Here is a 12,693-nt window from a genome sequence, read left to right on the forward strand (position 1 = left end):
TATAGCAAACAATCTCCTTAGAGTTCCAGGTGGGCGCCAGGCACTTCTCCTGGTTAGTAGTCTAAGGCCTCTGGGTAACATCATGCTAGCCATCAAGCCCCCAGAAGGAAGGACTGGGACAGCAGGCCGTCTCCAGGTGGGAGAGTGTCTTTAAAGAAATAACGAGTACTTATTAACTCTAGTAGCAAAATAAATGTGATAAAACACGTCTGCCACCTGCCAGAAGGCTTTCCTAGCAAGCCTCAAAACAAAGATACTGTACTTTTAAGGACCTAGGCGACCCCTCCAAGGGACACGGATTATTTACGTGGAACTACAAAGTCACACTCATACATGTGTTTGTGCTTTGTCACCTGTTTTTAAATAAGGATTTTTTTCTATCAAATTTCCTGCTTGCTAATCTTCTTGGTATTGAGTGTTTCCTCCTCATGGATGAAAAGAGCATGTGTGAGTAAAAAAAGACACATTGCTTGTGCAAGCCCCCAGTTACTTGATGGAGAGGTGCAACACAAGCCACTTTGGCTCCTGTGACTCCCAGGAGACTCCAACTCGGCACAAGACCTCTGAGTATGTGTTATGTCACGTTAAGAGCATTTTATATAAAATAGTTCTACCATTCCTACGGCCCTGCAGCGTTTTTGCAAACTGGGTTTTCCATTACGTTCTGGGATACTTATTGATTGGAGTCAAGGTGGTCGGTAGGCATTGATTAGCTTACGCTTGCTGTTGCTTAGTAGTGAACTATCTTGGGTAGTAGAAGTATCGGGAGGCAGCCTATGTAAACTTATGTCAGATCAGGAAGCGCGGCCCCATCATGATCCCCAATGTCACTGAGTTAGTGAACGGGCTGCTCTCTAAGCGGCAGGGTTGATTAAAAAACTAACAACAACTCAGTCTCGGCCAATCTTTTTTAAACGACAATTAACTTTGAAACCACCAGCCGTGACACCCTTAAAGCACCCAGAGGCGAGCGGCAGCTAGGCCAGTGGTGACTTCCCTCAGCAGACATCGTCAACCCTTGGCCATTAAAGCACCGCGTTTCTCCACAAAGGAGTCCGTGCTGCGGGCGGTAAAAGCCACTTCGGGGTTCTGACAGGAGCCAGAAGCACTCGCCAGTCTGAAGCGTACTCCATGCTGTCAGCGGATGCCTGCCGTGGCATTATACAGGCTCGCTCGGAACAGTTGGGGAACAATTATCCTGCACACAATTCACGTCACTAAAAGCGCGCGCAGCTACGCAGCGCGCCTTCCTGCAGAGATGGCTGCAGTTAAACCCTATTAACAAGGCCCCAATTAAGTGTCAGCTTGACACTGAGCATGCCAATAGTTACCTTTGTGCGCCAGATGAACAGCTTCGCTATTTGCTTGATCCTGTGGAGTTCCAACAATTCAAGGTAAAAAAAACTGTGGTCTTTTCTTCTCTAAATATTTTCTCTCTCTAAATCCAGTTTTCTGCCCGCTCATCTTATGGCCATTTGTCACCTTATTGCCTTCCTGCATGCATGGCACACTACATAACAGTGTCTCCTTTTCTGCAGTGCTCACCGTAATGTCTGTGGCGTACCACACAGCATGGCGTCCGCCGCAGGAATGTGAACAATATCTCACATATTTAATGGCCTTGAGCTGAATGGGGGCCCCTGAAGGGTTGTGGGTGCCCTCTGAACCCCCTCTTACCCCCTCACTGAAAGATTGAGGGCCCCCTTCAACACAGGGGCTGCGGGGTCTTGCATTATGCCCCTGCGTAGTATGCATTCTTGTTCCCGGCGCTAATATTCGCCATGAAACATTGAGTAAATACATCAATACACTTCCTTCTAACCAGAAAGGAAGGCTATGTGAAGGAAACTCTGTGCTGGGAACGTCTTTGCCATTACCTTCGGTCTGCCAATAGGAAGAGCAGAGACCCTAAAAGGTTTTATTTCTCAATATATAAAATATTAATCAACATGAATATCACGAGGCTCCCAGCAACCACCCTCAAACTCCGCCCTTCCATGTGCATCTGTAACCCTAGGGAAGGCTAGTGTTTTTCCAGTGATCGGAGATTGCAGTAAGAGCTGCTCAGAAATCAGGAAATACCAGGGAAATCAGAAATACCTCACTTGGTCACCCTGGTTAGTCCTCATTTCACACTCAGTGTTTCTTCTAAAGATTTCACACCACACTGGTGGTGTTCCTGTGGGGCTCATAATTCCGATGGAGCCAGTGACTTCTGAGCAGGTATATCTACCCAAAACAAAGATTGTGAGATAGAGGTCACAAAACACCCAGGTTCCAGCTTGTTTCTCAGAGACAGAGTGCCCTAGTGTCTCTGATGGAAGGCAGATTGAATTCCTAAATGGAGTCAGCTTTGAACACAGAGCATGCACAAGGACAGGAATTTCTGACAGTCGAGCTTTACCTGTAGTTACTCTACTTGTAAAAATGTCCCAATGCAATCTAAATTATATACTTTCAAAAGTGGCACACTTTGCACTTTTCATAGTGTGCACAGGTTGACGGGTTTCATGGCTCAGTTTAATCAGGTACAAGGTTTGTATACTTCTGACTATCGACCCCTAGAAAATTGACCTACAAGAATATCGTTGACAGATTATCAAGAGGCACAATATTGGAAGGCAAGTGCATATAGAACAGAAACGTTTTACTATTTATATTTCATATACACCATGATCTACAAACCATACACACATATATATATATTTACTTATTCACTAAAAAAAAATAAAGGTTACAGGGACGTTATAGTTAGGCTCACACTTTAAAAGTACAAAACCATACAAATTCACCAGTTATAGTTATAGTTACTTCAACTAACTATAACTCGTGCCCTAAGGTAACTATAACTTGCGCCCCTTATAGTTTGTCCTCGATATTCTGTGCCTTCAATATTCTAGTTTCGATACTCAGAGTGCACACCACTGTAGAAGTTTGTTGCAAAAAAAAGTTTTGTAAGAGAAATATGTTGCAAACGTTTTGCCCACTAAAAATCTATAATTTGTTTAGTTATATTCCAGTTAAGCTATATTCAGCAGACATTTCCGCTCTCTGTTTGTTCTCTTTAATTCTGCAAAGTTTGTGGAATTCAGGAAGATTGCAAAGTTTTAAAAACAAGCTTCACAAAGTTGCAGTGCACAAAGTTTGCATGTTTGCATACCCCGAATCCACGTACCCAAGGCCTAATATTTCTCTCTAGGTTTAATGATGTTACAGTTTTTATAATTTCTAAGTCCAACCCACTTCTCTCGATGGACAGATGAAGGCCTCCTTCAGAAGACGTCTATGGGACTTTCACCAGGTCTGCGCTGTCCAATAATAATTTTTAAAAAACTGAATTGAACCACATGGATTTTAAGTGGGCTTTCAGCAAAACACTCCATGCACCATTTTATTCCTAATTACAAATAGCTCAGTAATAACACATACTTCCCTACTCAGAGCTGAAACTCTTGGACTATTTTGGGTCCCCGCCCCCTAATAAATTCCGCCAGGTATCAACTGGTGAAATTTGTGTGGTGAACAAATTGTGACGTTTGTACACTGCCTCTTCTCCCTTGGAATAAGAACACTTAGGTTCATATTGAGGGTCACAGGATAAAATACTGAAAGAATATATCTGCATGCCTCCTTTCAACGCCAGTAACATAGGGAAAGATGGAGTTAGTAATGAAAGAAGCAATGGAAATCCGTTAATACCGGTGAAACATGCTGTGCTAGACCAGCATCAGTATGAAACAGCAGCAAGTTCCTGGAAAATAGTGTTGGCTGAGAGGTTGTTTCAAGGAACTTGGACAATTTTTGAAGCGAAGTGCTATATAAATAGTGACACAAACCAATGCAAGGACTAAACTCGTCTCTTCCCCTCCCCTGCAGAGACCAGATGCACGCAGGAGGAGTGGCCGGAGATCTCTCTTGCAGACCCCCTTCCAGATGTGCAGCTGTTCACATCTGTCCTCTGTGCGGGAGGGACGGGGCAGTTTGCAAGAGTCCGGTTGCACCGCGGTATAAATCAAGCCCGTGCCTTCATTTCTCACCAGGAACATGCGATGTGGACTCAGCTGACAGTCGGAAGCTCGGTGGGTAAACGCACATCCCTGCTTCCTAAAGACAAGCCCAGCTGTTCAGGGAAGATATGGAGAGCGCAGCAGACCAGCCCTGCTGAGTGCTTTGGGCCGAAACAAGGGGGAAGAATGTATGCATATATGAGATAATGCAGATATCAGATTGCTACAGACTGTATGTTGCACCATACAAGGGGTAACCCCTCCCCCTTGCCCTGGGCCAGGGCAGTGTTCCAGGGGCTTAACTCTGCCCGTGTCTCTTTGTACGAATGCTAATTGGTCATTTTTCACACTGGAGAGGATTAATTGAAGCACAATGGGCCCTGAGCCTTCAGTGGTCGGCGCCCTAGAACTGCTGACATTTCTCGAGAGATTAGCCCATATTTCCCCTCCTTAAACCCATTCCTGCCGTGAAGTGAGGTTTTGTCAGGGACACACACGTTAGTAAAAGGGCTGTTCTTTAAACTCGAAGTAGTATAACCTAATTGTGCTGTATCACTGAGCAGTTTTGCAAAAATGGAGAAAGGAAAATATTTTCTATCCTAGTAATAACCCTATATATTGGTACCCGAGCATTTGACCTCAAACAGAAAGAATGCTAAGCTAGCCTGCCTCAATGCGGGCTCGCTCTCTGCAGGTCACATACAGATGCCTGCAGTGGTCTCTTAACACATGGAGCTCTCTTACCTTCCATGGTTCATTCTATTTGAACTGAGACAGTGTTAAAGCGAGAAAGAGTGACAGTGAGAAACAGAGTGGGCGCATGCGTAGATGGTGTCCAAACACAGGGAAAGCAACAGTTAAAGTGAACTAAGAGAATGGAGCATTCAATTGGTGCACACTCACTGCAGAACATGTCACACTCAAGGGGTGAGCGATTTCAAAGCCGGTGGCAATATAGATATATGGAAAGGAGGTAAACGTTTAAGTTGACTAATGCGACAGATGTCTGCGTGCAGCTTGATAAGGAACATAGGTCTTGAGCTGCTACATGAATGTACGTAACACCTCAAATCCTACGTTTTGAGCACATGCTACGAAGAGGATGGAATAGTGTACAATTACTTGGTCCCTGGAGGGGTGTATAAGAGAAACAAACCAGTGTAGAGGCAGGAAGATCTTGCTTCAAGGAGCACAATTCAAGGAGCTGACGAACATTTCACCTGCAGGACCTAAGCTGGAAACCAACAGGTGAACAACAGAGCATGGAAAGGTACCAGCACTGTTCAGCAAATATCCAGATAGTAGACTGTCTCATGACACGGATAGGAGGTACTGAAGATCTCATCCCAGATGCCTGTGCTTCCAATCATCAATACAGGATCTCGTCCCACCTCTTAGCGCCTTCAGATTCGGGTACATGACAATGCAGCGCATATTGAGTCAGTTGAACAGCATAGCTTTAGAGACTGGGACTATCCCAGCATTGTGTGAGCAGGAGCAGTATCGCTCACCCTTTGACACCTTGGTTTTACCCTCCCGCATGCCCCATCTTTCTTTCCATTTTCTGGTGTCATGCTTTCCTAATTCGCACTGTCCAGAGAAAGATGCAAAGATATGATCTTCCTTTAAAATGTAAAAAACAAGTTTGCTGGCTCCTCCCAGGAACCTTCTGATGCATCCTCTTGACACTACACTGGTCTCTTCATCTCGTATATCCAGCTCCATCCTCCAAGTAGCTCAGCGAAACTTCATCTTCTCTGTCATAACGGACTACTCTCATAGCGCTTCATCACCTACATTTCCAGCGCTAAAAAAGTGAAGCACTTATCCTCTTCAAAATCGCACATTTCAGAATTATGAAAGGTAAACTGAATAAGTATGTTTCTGATTGCACGCTGCCATGTACGGTCTCTTCAAATAATGCCCATTCCTGTAAAGAAAAACCAGCGGTCTCGCTGTACATTTATAGGCAGTGGTCTGTGCGTAGCAGCAGCATCCAACATCTGGTTGGATGATGCCCAACCGATTGCCGCTCATTAAACAACACTGAAAATAATGTCAACAGATTGCTATTTGTTAAACTACATTGAACATAATACCAGCAGATGGCCAACTATTAAACTACACTGAAAAAAACCCTGTTTAATCTATATCTTGAACCTTTTGGCAAGATTTTAGGAAAATCTGGACTCCGTTATCATAAATATGTAGTAGATACCCAAATCTACCTGAAGACTTCTTCCCCTGAAGATAGCTGTCATCTCCGCTCCTCTCTTGAAAAGGTTCAAAATGAATGTCTATCCACCACTTAAAACTTAATCCAATGACAACTAAATTTCTATTAATCTATCCAAAAAAATGCAACCTCTCTATCCAAGAGTGCCTATAATCCTCTTCTCCCCTCAACTGGAATCTGGCCACTGTGGAGAATGACACCTCAGGAAACAATTCTCGGCACACACCAAAAGGCACATGCCACCAGCTAAGGCTGGCCTGGGGCCTCAGGCTGTTCTTTCATGAGCATGATTTGAAGCCTGTGGTACAAGCACTGGTTCTTTCTAGGCGATTATGGCAACTCACTCCTTTCTGGTGTTATTAAAGCATATTGTGCTCCTCTGAGAGCAGTGCTCTACTCTGCTGCTCATTTTGTGACAGACCACAGGAAATTCAGCCACTTCTCTCATATGCTCTCTGCGTTGCTCTCCATAGATGTAAGAGCCAAATTTAAGATTCCACATATTGCTCATAATTCCTCCACAACTCCACTACCTCCCACCTGGTTGGAAAGCTAAAAGTCTGACAAGCTCAACAAGGATCAAAAACACTGATTCCATCCCCAAACCTCTGACCTCTAGGCAAGAAACAAGGTTTAGAAATGTCCTCCTACTAGACCTTCATGCAACCTCTAATCTGCTCACATTCAGAAAGGAACTCAAAATCCTTCTACTTGAGAAACATTTTGGTTAAAGTGAGGAGTGTTGTGCATCTCCAATGTCGGTTTGACCTGTCTTTCCTATTATAAAGTATTTGTACTCTCTGCTCTGTGGTTACTTACTGCTGCTTTACCGCAAAGGTTAGCTAACTGCTTCTTATCCAGTAATGTACCTGATGGTATGACCTGTTTGTTCATGGGTTTTTTATGTTCCATAACCAGTACTTACCTCCTGCACTTTTGTGAAGTGCTCTCATGTCTTTCGGTAAAGTCCATGCCATATACAAGCTTCAATAAATACAAATACAATAAGAATCCAAGTAATTGAAATCTGATACTGCGCTATGTGGAAGGTGAGAAAGGGAGGAAGGAACACTTGGGTGTGCGGGAAGCTATTGTACAGTCCAATGGTTCCTGTTAGGAAAGTAGTTTAAAAATCTGGCAAACACTGTGGGCTCTTATCCATCACATTCTTTTTTGTCTTTCCTGATTACAGCAAAGCAGCCCACTTCACCATAGTACTGAGCCTTTACAGACTGGTCTTTTGCAGCTCACATTCATTGGGAGGAACTTTGTGCGTATTGCTATAGAGAGAACAGCTTCCAGCCACTTGGAAAAGGATTTATGCATGATTGCTCATTGTGTGCCCAAGGAATTAACTGGGGTTGTGCCTTTCTATGAATACGGGAACTTTCTACTCCACTTGCTAACAAGCAAAATGTCAGCTAGTCGGACGGGTTGCATGCATGGCTCTGCCAGATGGGGGAAATACGAATGACTTCAGTGTTCATTATCCTGAGACTAGGGCCAGAGGAATTATGCAGCAAGGGTTCACTAGATTAAGTGGCAGGGTTGACTAAAATGAGTGGCAAGACAATCAAGTTAGGTGGCATAATGTGGAACATTCTGTTACAGAATTATTAGACTAATTTGCAGTTTTTACTCAAATTTATACTGGCTGGGCAAAAATTTCACCTCAACAGGACAAGTTTAACAGTGCACCATATCAATCACTAACGAATTGGGAACCAACAACTAATTGTTATAAACAGCATGGCATGGAGGGGCACAATTGTGGGGCATTTTTCTAGTAACGTTTGATACATTGGCTCTACAAACAATATCCCTTTGTTGTTGAAATTACTAATTATACAACCGAAGATTGATTATGACGCAACCCCGGCTGCAGAATAGTCTAATTACAGTGGACCTTACTGAGAGGCATGACATTATTATTAGCATTGCTAATGGGAATGAGATTTAAATTGATAACTCATCAATAAACTGGAGTTCAGTCGATGACCTTGACCTTCCTCAAGGTCCCATCACATACTGCAAACTGCTCTGTCACCTCTGCAAGGTGACCTCGATTACAACTTGTAAAACGAGCAGCATTCAAACTTGTGCCATGGTAATTTAATGATGATAATGGAGGTGCCCCTTCATACTCGCTAGTAACTGAGAAATTGGCATTTGCCCAATCACCGGAAGGATATCTAGCAGGAGGTAGTGTAGCTGTTGCATCTGTCGAGGATTCGAGGGGCTAAACTTTGTTTTACTGTCTCACACCCGCGGAATGCACGAGGAGGCTTGTCTTTCATTGGAAAAGAACCTGGCAGGAGCCAGTGAGACAGGAGGCAGCCCTGCTTGGCAGCGATGCAAGAAACTGAGATGGTTCTGTGTCACATCTGCTGTTTCAACATTCCGCCAAATGCCTTGTGGGTTCATGCACCCTCCAATTATTTAATGTGTGAGAGGAGAAGGGAATCGGGTTGCCTCAATGAAGCGTTAGGTTTTCCTTTGCTTTTTGCTGGGTCTGTTTTCAGCGCGGATAAGCGAAAGTGAAAGCGGACTTTGTTGGTCGCTATCCCCTATCCGAGTATTCCTGAAGTGTAATGCGATGCAGAAGTCTTGACAAGGACCAACTTTCCATTTTGACTTATGTTTAGTTTGCCACGTTAATTGTTGTGCTATCTTGTTTGTTATTAAAGAGCTCGAGATTCTACATTTACATTGAGTTACAAAACTAAGATGTGTATGATGGCAAAACACTTTGACAAAAACAATAGGGTAATTGACTAATTGCAAATGCATTCATAGCTAGCCTTGCAGAGGAGACGAAGCGAAGATAGTCGTATCTGCAGTAAACCCAGTGCTTAATTTGTAAATTAAAATGTGCCGGTGCTCAAAGGCCTCCTCTGAAACACGCGGCTGCTGCAATTAAACGTGCGAGCCCGGAATACTGAGGCAGCATAATCCTAAAGGCATCTCGGGCCTCTTCAATCTATTTAAAGCCCCTCCATGCTCCCTCAGCGCACTTTTGCAGCTTTCTACCTTTGTGACGTTTTCTCGTTTTTCTCTTCCTCCGTCTTTCCCATATGTGTCTTTTGCTCTCAGCAAATGCTTGAGGCAGAAGAATGAGCGCCGGCCCGGAAACAACAAGCACAAATTAAGCACTGAGTAAACCAGTGGGGGAGATAAATCAGAGGACTAGTGGGTCTTAGGTACTGGCCTCCAAAATGATGATTACAATCCAATTGTCAACAGCAGCAGCATGCATTCTTTGTATAAACTGGGAATAGTAAGCACCAAAGAATGTAGTTTATTGTGTAAATGACTGATAGTTTAACATCATCAAGCAACAGAGATGAGCAGTTCGAAGTTGGGCTGTTGGTGAAAGATGACCAGAAACCGACAATTGAGAAGTGTTTTAAGGGATTAGATCTGACATCATGAGAGTGGAAACCATTAAGATGATTATGAAAGGGGAATTAAAAACATTTGTTTTAGTACATTTCGAATACGATCTGGATGTCTCTAAATTAACGTTTTTACAAATCATTGGAAATATGGCATAATATTAGTTGGGAGGTTCGGCGAAGTAAAGCATCTGCTGTAGAAGTCTTTATATGACCCCATATTTAGAGGTTTGAATCCTGCTGTATCAACTCAACTTTACATCCTTCTGAGGTTAACCAAATGACTACCACTGAGATGTGCAACACTATACATCTGCTACCTGTAAAAAGCACCAAAATACTAGGGCGAAAGAGCACTGGCCAAGTGTATTGTGTTACATGAGCTGTAAATCTCAGGGGGGGCAGGCAGCTTCAGAGGAAACACGAGAGCAATGCAAATGTTAACCGATTTTAGCAAACATAGGCCCCTTCTTGATTTTCTGCTTTACCCTTATTATTTTGATGAATACACTTTTGCAAAAGTTGAGGTTCTGGGCCTATGGACAGGTGATGCAAAACCAAAATATGCACTGAATTAATACATTTTTGTGGACCCACATATATCAAAACGTCTCAAACAGAAACGTTGGAAAAGTAGTCTTCCTTGACCCTTTGCACTAACATATACCTTTCCATCCACAGCTCCACTGGCGGAAGTCTCCAATGGAAAGGAACCAGAGGAAGATAATATTAGGAACCTGGTAAACCCAAAGGGAGTGCGAAATGGAATGGCCCACCGGCAGGGAAACTGGAGGAAGTATCGTAGACAAAGACCACGTCTCTCCCACAAAGGGCCAATGCCTTTCTAATGCAGGTACTGCTTGTGCAATTCTTTAACTCCTTATCTATTTCATCATCATTATATTTCACTCTACGTTGCACCTCCTCCTCCTCTCTAATGCCTTTTCCTAAATCTAGAGTATTCCCACAATGGTAGTTCTGTATTTGTAGCTGTAAAGGATATTTTCCCATTTTACTAAAATGTGAAGTTCTAAAAAGAAAAAGCATGTGGATAAAATGTTTATCTATAGCAATTCACAAACAATTCAGACACACTGTATAAAGATTATATATAATGTGTATAGATTTCTTGACACATGATTTGTAACCTTAATCCTGAACCTGCAGTTTTTTAAGAGTAAAAGTAAAAGCACAGTTGCACATTTAAATATTTACTTTTTTATGTGGAAAATACTTTTTATGACACACAAATTCCTTTCTCTGTTCACACTGAAAAAGCAAATGCTTTGGATTTTGCTTACCTGTTACTTTTTATGAATGCATTTATTGTTGGTTATCTGTAATCATAACACACACTCACAAGCTTTAGGCCTGACGCCACAGCGGCACCATTTCTAACCAAATCATTAGCAGGTAAATTAAACAAAGAATCACAAAGGAAATATTTTCACCACGTGTGCCTATTTGATGTAGTCAGGTGACGAGAATGGCTGTGAATATTAGAAATGGACTTTGAAAATGTTGGTGAATGTTCACAACCTTGTAACTTTTGAAGTCATTGACAGAATTTGAAATGTTTCTTACCATAATACCTTCGTTGTAACACCCCTCCCCTCGCCCCTATCTAAAGCTTACAATGCATGCACTTCTGGCAGATGTTGCCCAGTTGTAAACTCGCTGCAACAATCTGCAGAGCCTTATTGTGTAAATCATGACCTGCTGTTTCCGAAGGAAGTGCAAATACAACATTGTAGACGCTTTCATCCACTTACATGTTGTTTAAAAGAAAACTCTTCCATGGATCACCTCATGGACCACCCTGTTCAGAATCTGGTATGAAGCAGAGCTGGAGTGTTGTTCACTCACATGGAAGCAGGAATTGATAAATTACCTCCTAACAGTGAATCCGCTCCTTAAACAAGCAGTGTAGTGAAGATCTTCAAACGACACAGAGCAGGCCAGTCCCATTGAGAACAATAAAGAAGACTAAGCCCATAAGGTGACAGGTCCAAAGGGACAACGAGGTAGGCTTCCCCGTCAAACCCCAACGCAGCTTTGAATCAGGTTATGGGAACCATGTGCTACTGTTCACCGTGTCGAAGCAACCACTCCCCCCATGTGTGCAATAAGGTAATGGGGGGGTTTCTCCTATGGTACGAGCTATGGTGTAGGAACCAGCGTGTTGACTTTATAGCAGACCTTGATGCACAGAAAAGTGCACAAGTTGCATGAAGTTAAAAAGCAACTCAGAAAGAAACTTCATGAATCTCTTTAGAAAAGCAAAGAAGAAAAAGGCATCAGATCTCCCTTTGGAACACACACCTTAAACCACATCTACATATGTTTGAAAGGGACTGTACGAGGGTTCAACATGTGTATATAAAAGACTCTGGTTTCGCTCGGCTGTAGGGAGTTTGCCAAAAAAACATGATTCTAGGAGGGAAGTAGATAATAATGACAACTGGGCATGGCTAGGTACCTTACCCCTTGGGATGGTTAGTTCAAGGCAAAGGATGCAGCAGGACTGCACATCTCTGCTTTGTTTTACATTCTTGTCGCACTATGAGGCAGATTTATGAAACATGGCCCTGCACCTAGTGCAGCACTCCTTTTCTTGCGCCCTTTGGCGCCCCTTTAGCGCCACGATGTGTGCGCCATATTTAAAATATGGCGCACCATGGCTGTTGTCAGGTGTACTAGTGTCATAATTTTTTACGCTAGTCAGGCGCTTTGCAGGATAAGTGTAAAAAAGTATCTTAGATTTCTTTGTGCCATTTTTCGTCCTCCTTAGCACCAGAACAACCTCCCTTGCACACATTATGCCTGGCCCAGGTATAATGGGGCACAAGGGGTTACAAAGTGGCGCAATGCAAGCATTGCTCCACTTTGTATACATGGTGCAGCGTTTTTGGCCTTCCAGCGCCACATTAGCGTAAAAAAAAAAAAAAACGCTAATGTGGCATTGAAATGGCGCTACGCCCTCCTAAATCTGGGCCCATGTATTTTTGGAGAATGGCAGTAGCACCTGCTGATTGGAAGAAACACTATCTCCTTC

The 12,693-nt window shown here is 43.1% G+C and overlaps 1 protein-coding gene across 1 annotated transcript in view; it reads left to right on the plus strand.

Moving 5' to 3' along the window:
* The window catches only part of APLN (apelin), a 39,164-nt gene that overhangs the window by 21,024 nt on the left and 5,447 nt on the right, over positions 1-12,693 (plus strand). Inside the window, exon 2 of the mRNA XM_069212970.1 lies at positions 10,320-10,491. Within this exon, the coding sequence (XP_069069071.1) occupies positions 10,320-10,486 (167 nt within the window). The 3' untranslated portion in view covers positions 10,487-10,491. The remainder of the gene's footprint in view (positions 1-10,319; positions 10,492-12,693) is intronic.

Source organism: Pleurodeles waltl, chromosome 2_1 (genome assembly GCF_031143425.1).
Source record: "Pleurodeles waltl isolate 20211129_DDA chromosome 2_1, aPleWal1.hap1.20221129, whole genome shotgun sequence".
NCBI classification, from domain to species: Eukaryota; Metazoa; Chordata; class Amphibia; order Caudata; family Salamandridae; genus Pleurodeles; species Pleurodeles waltl.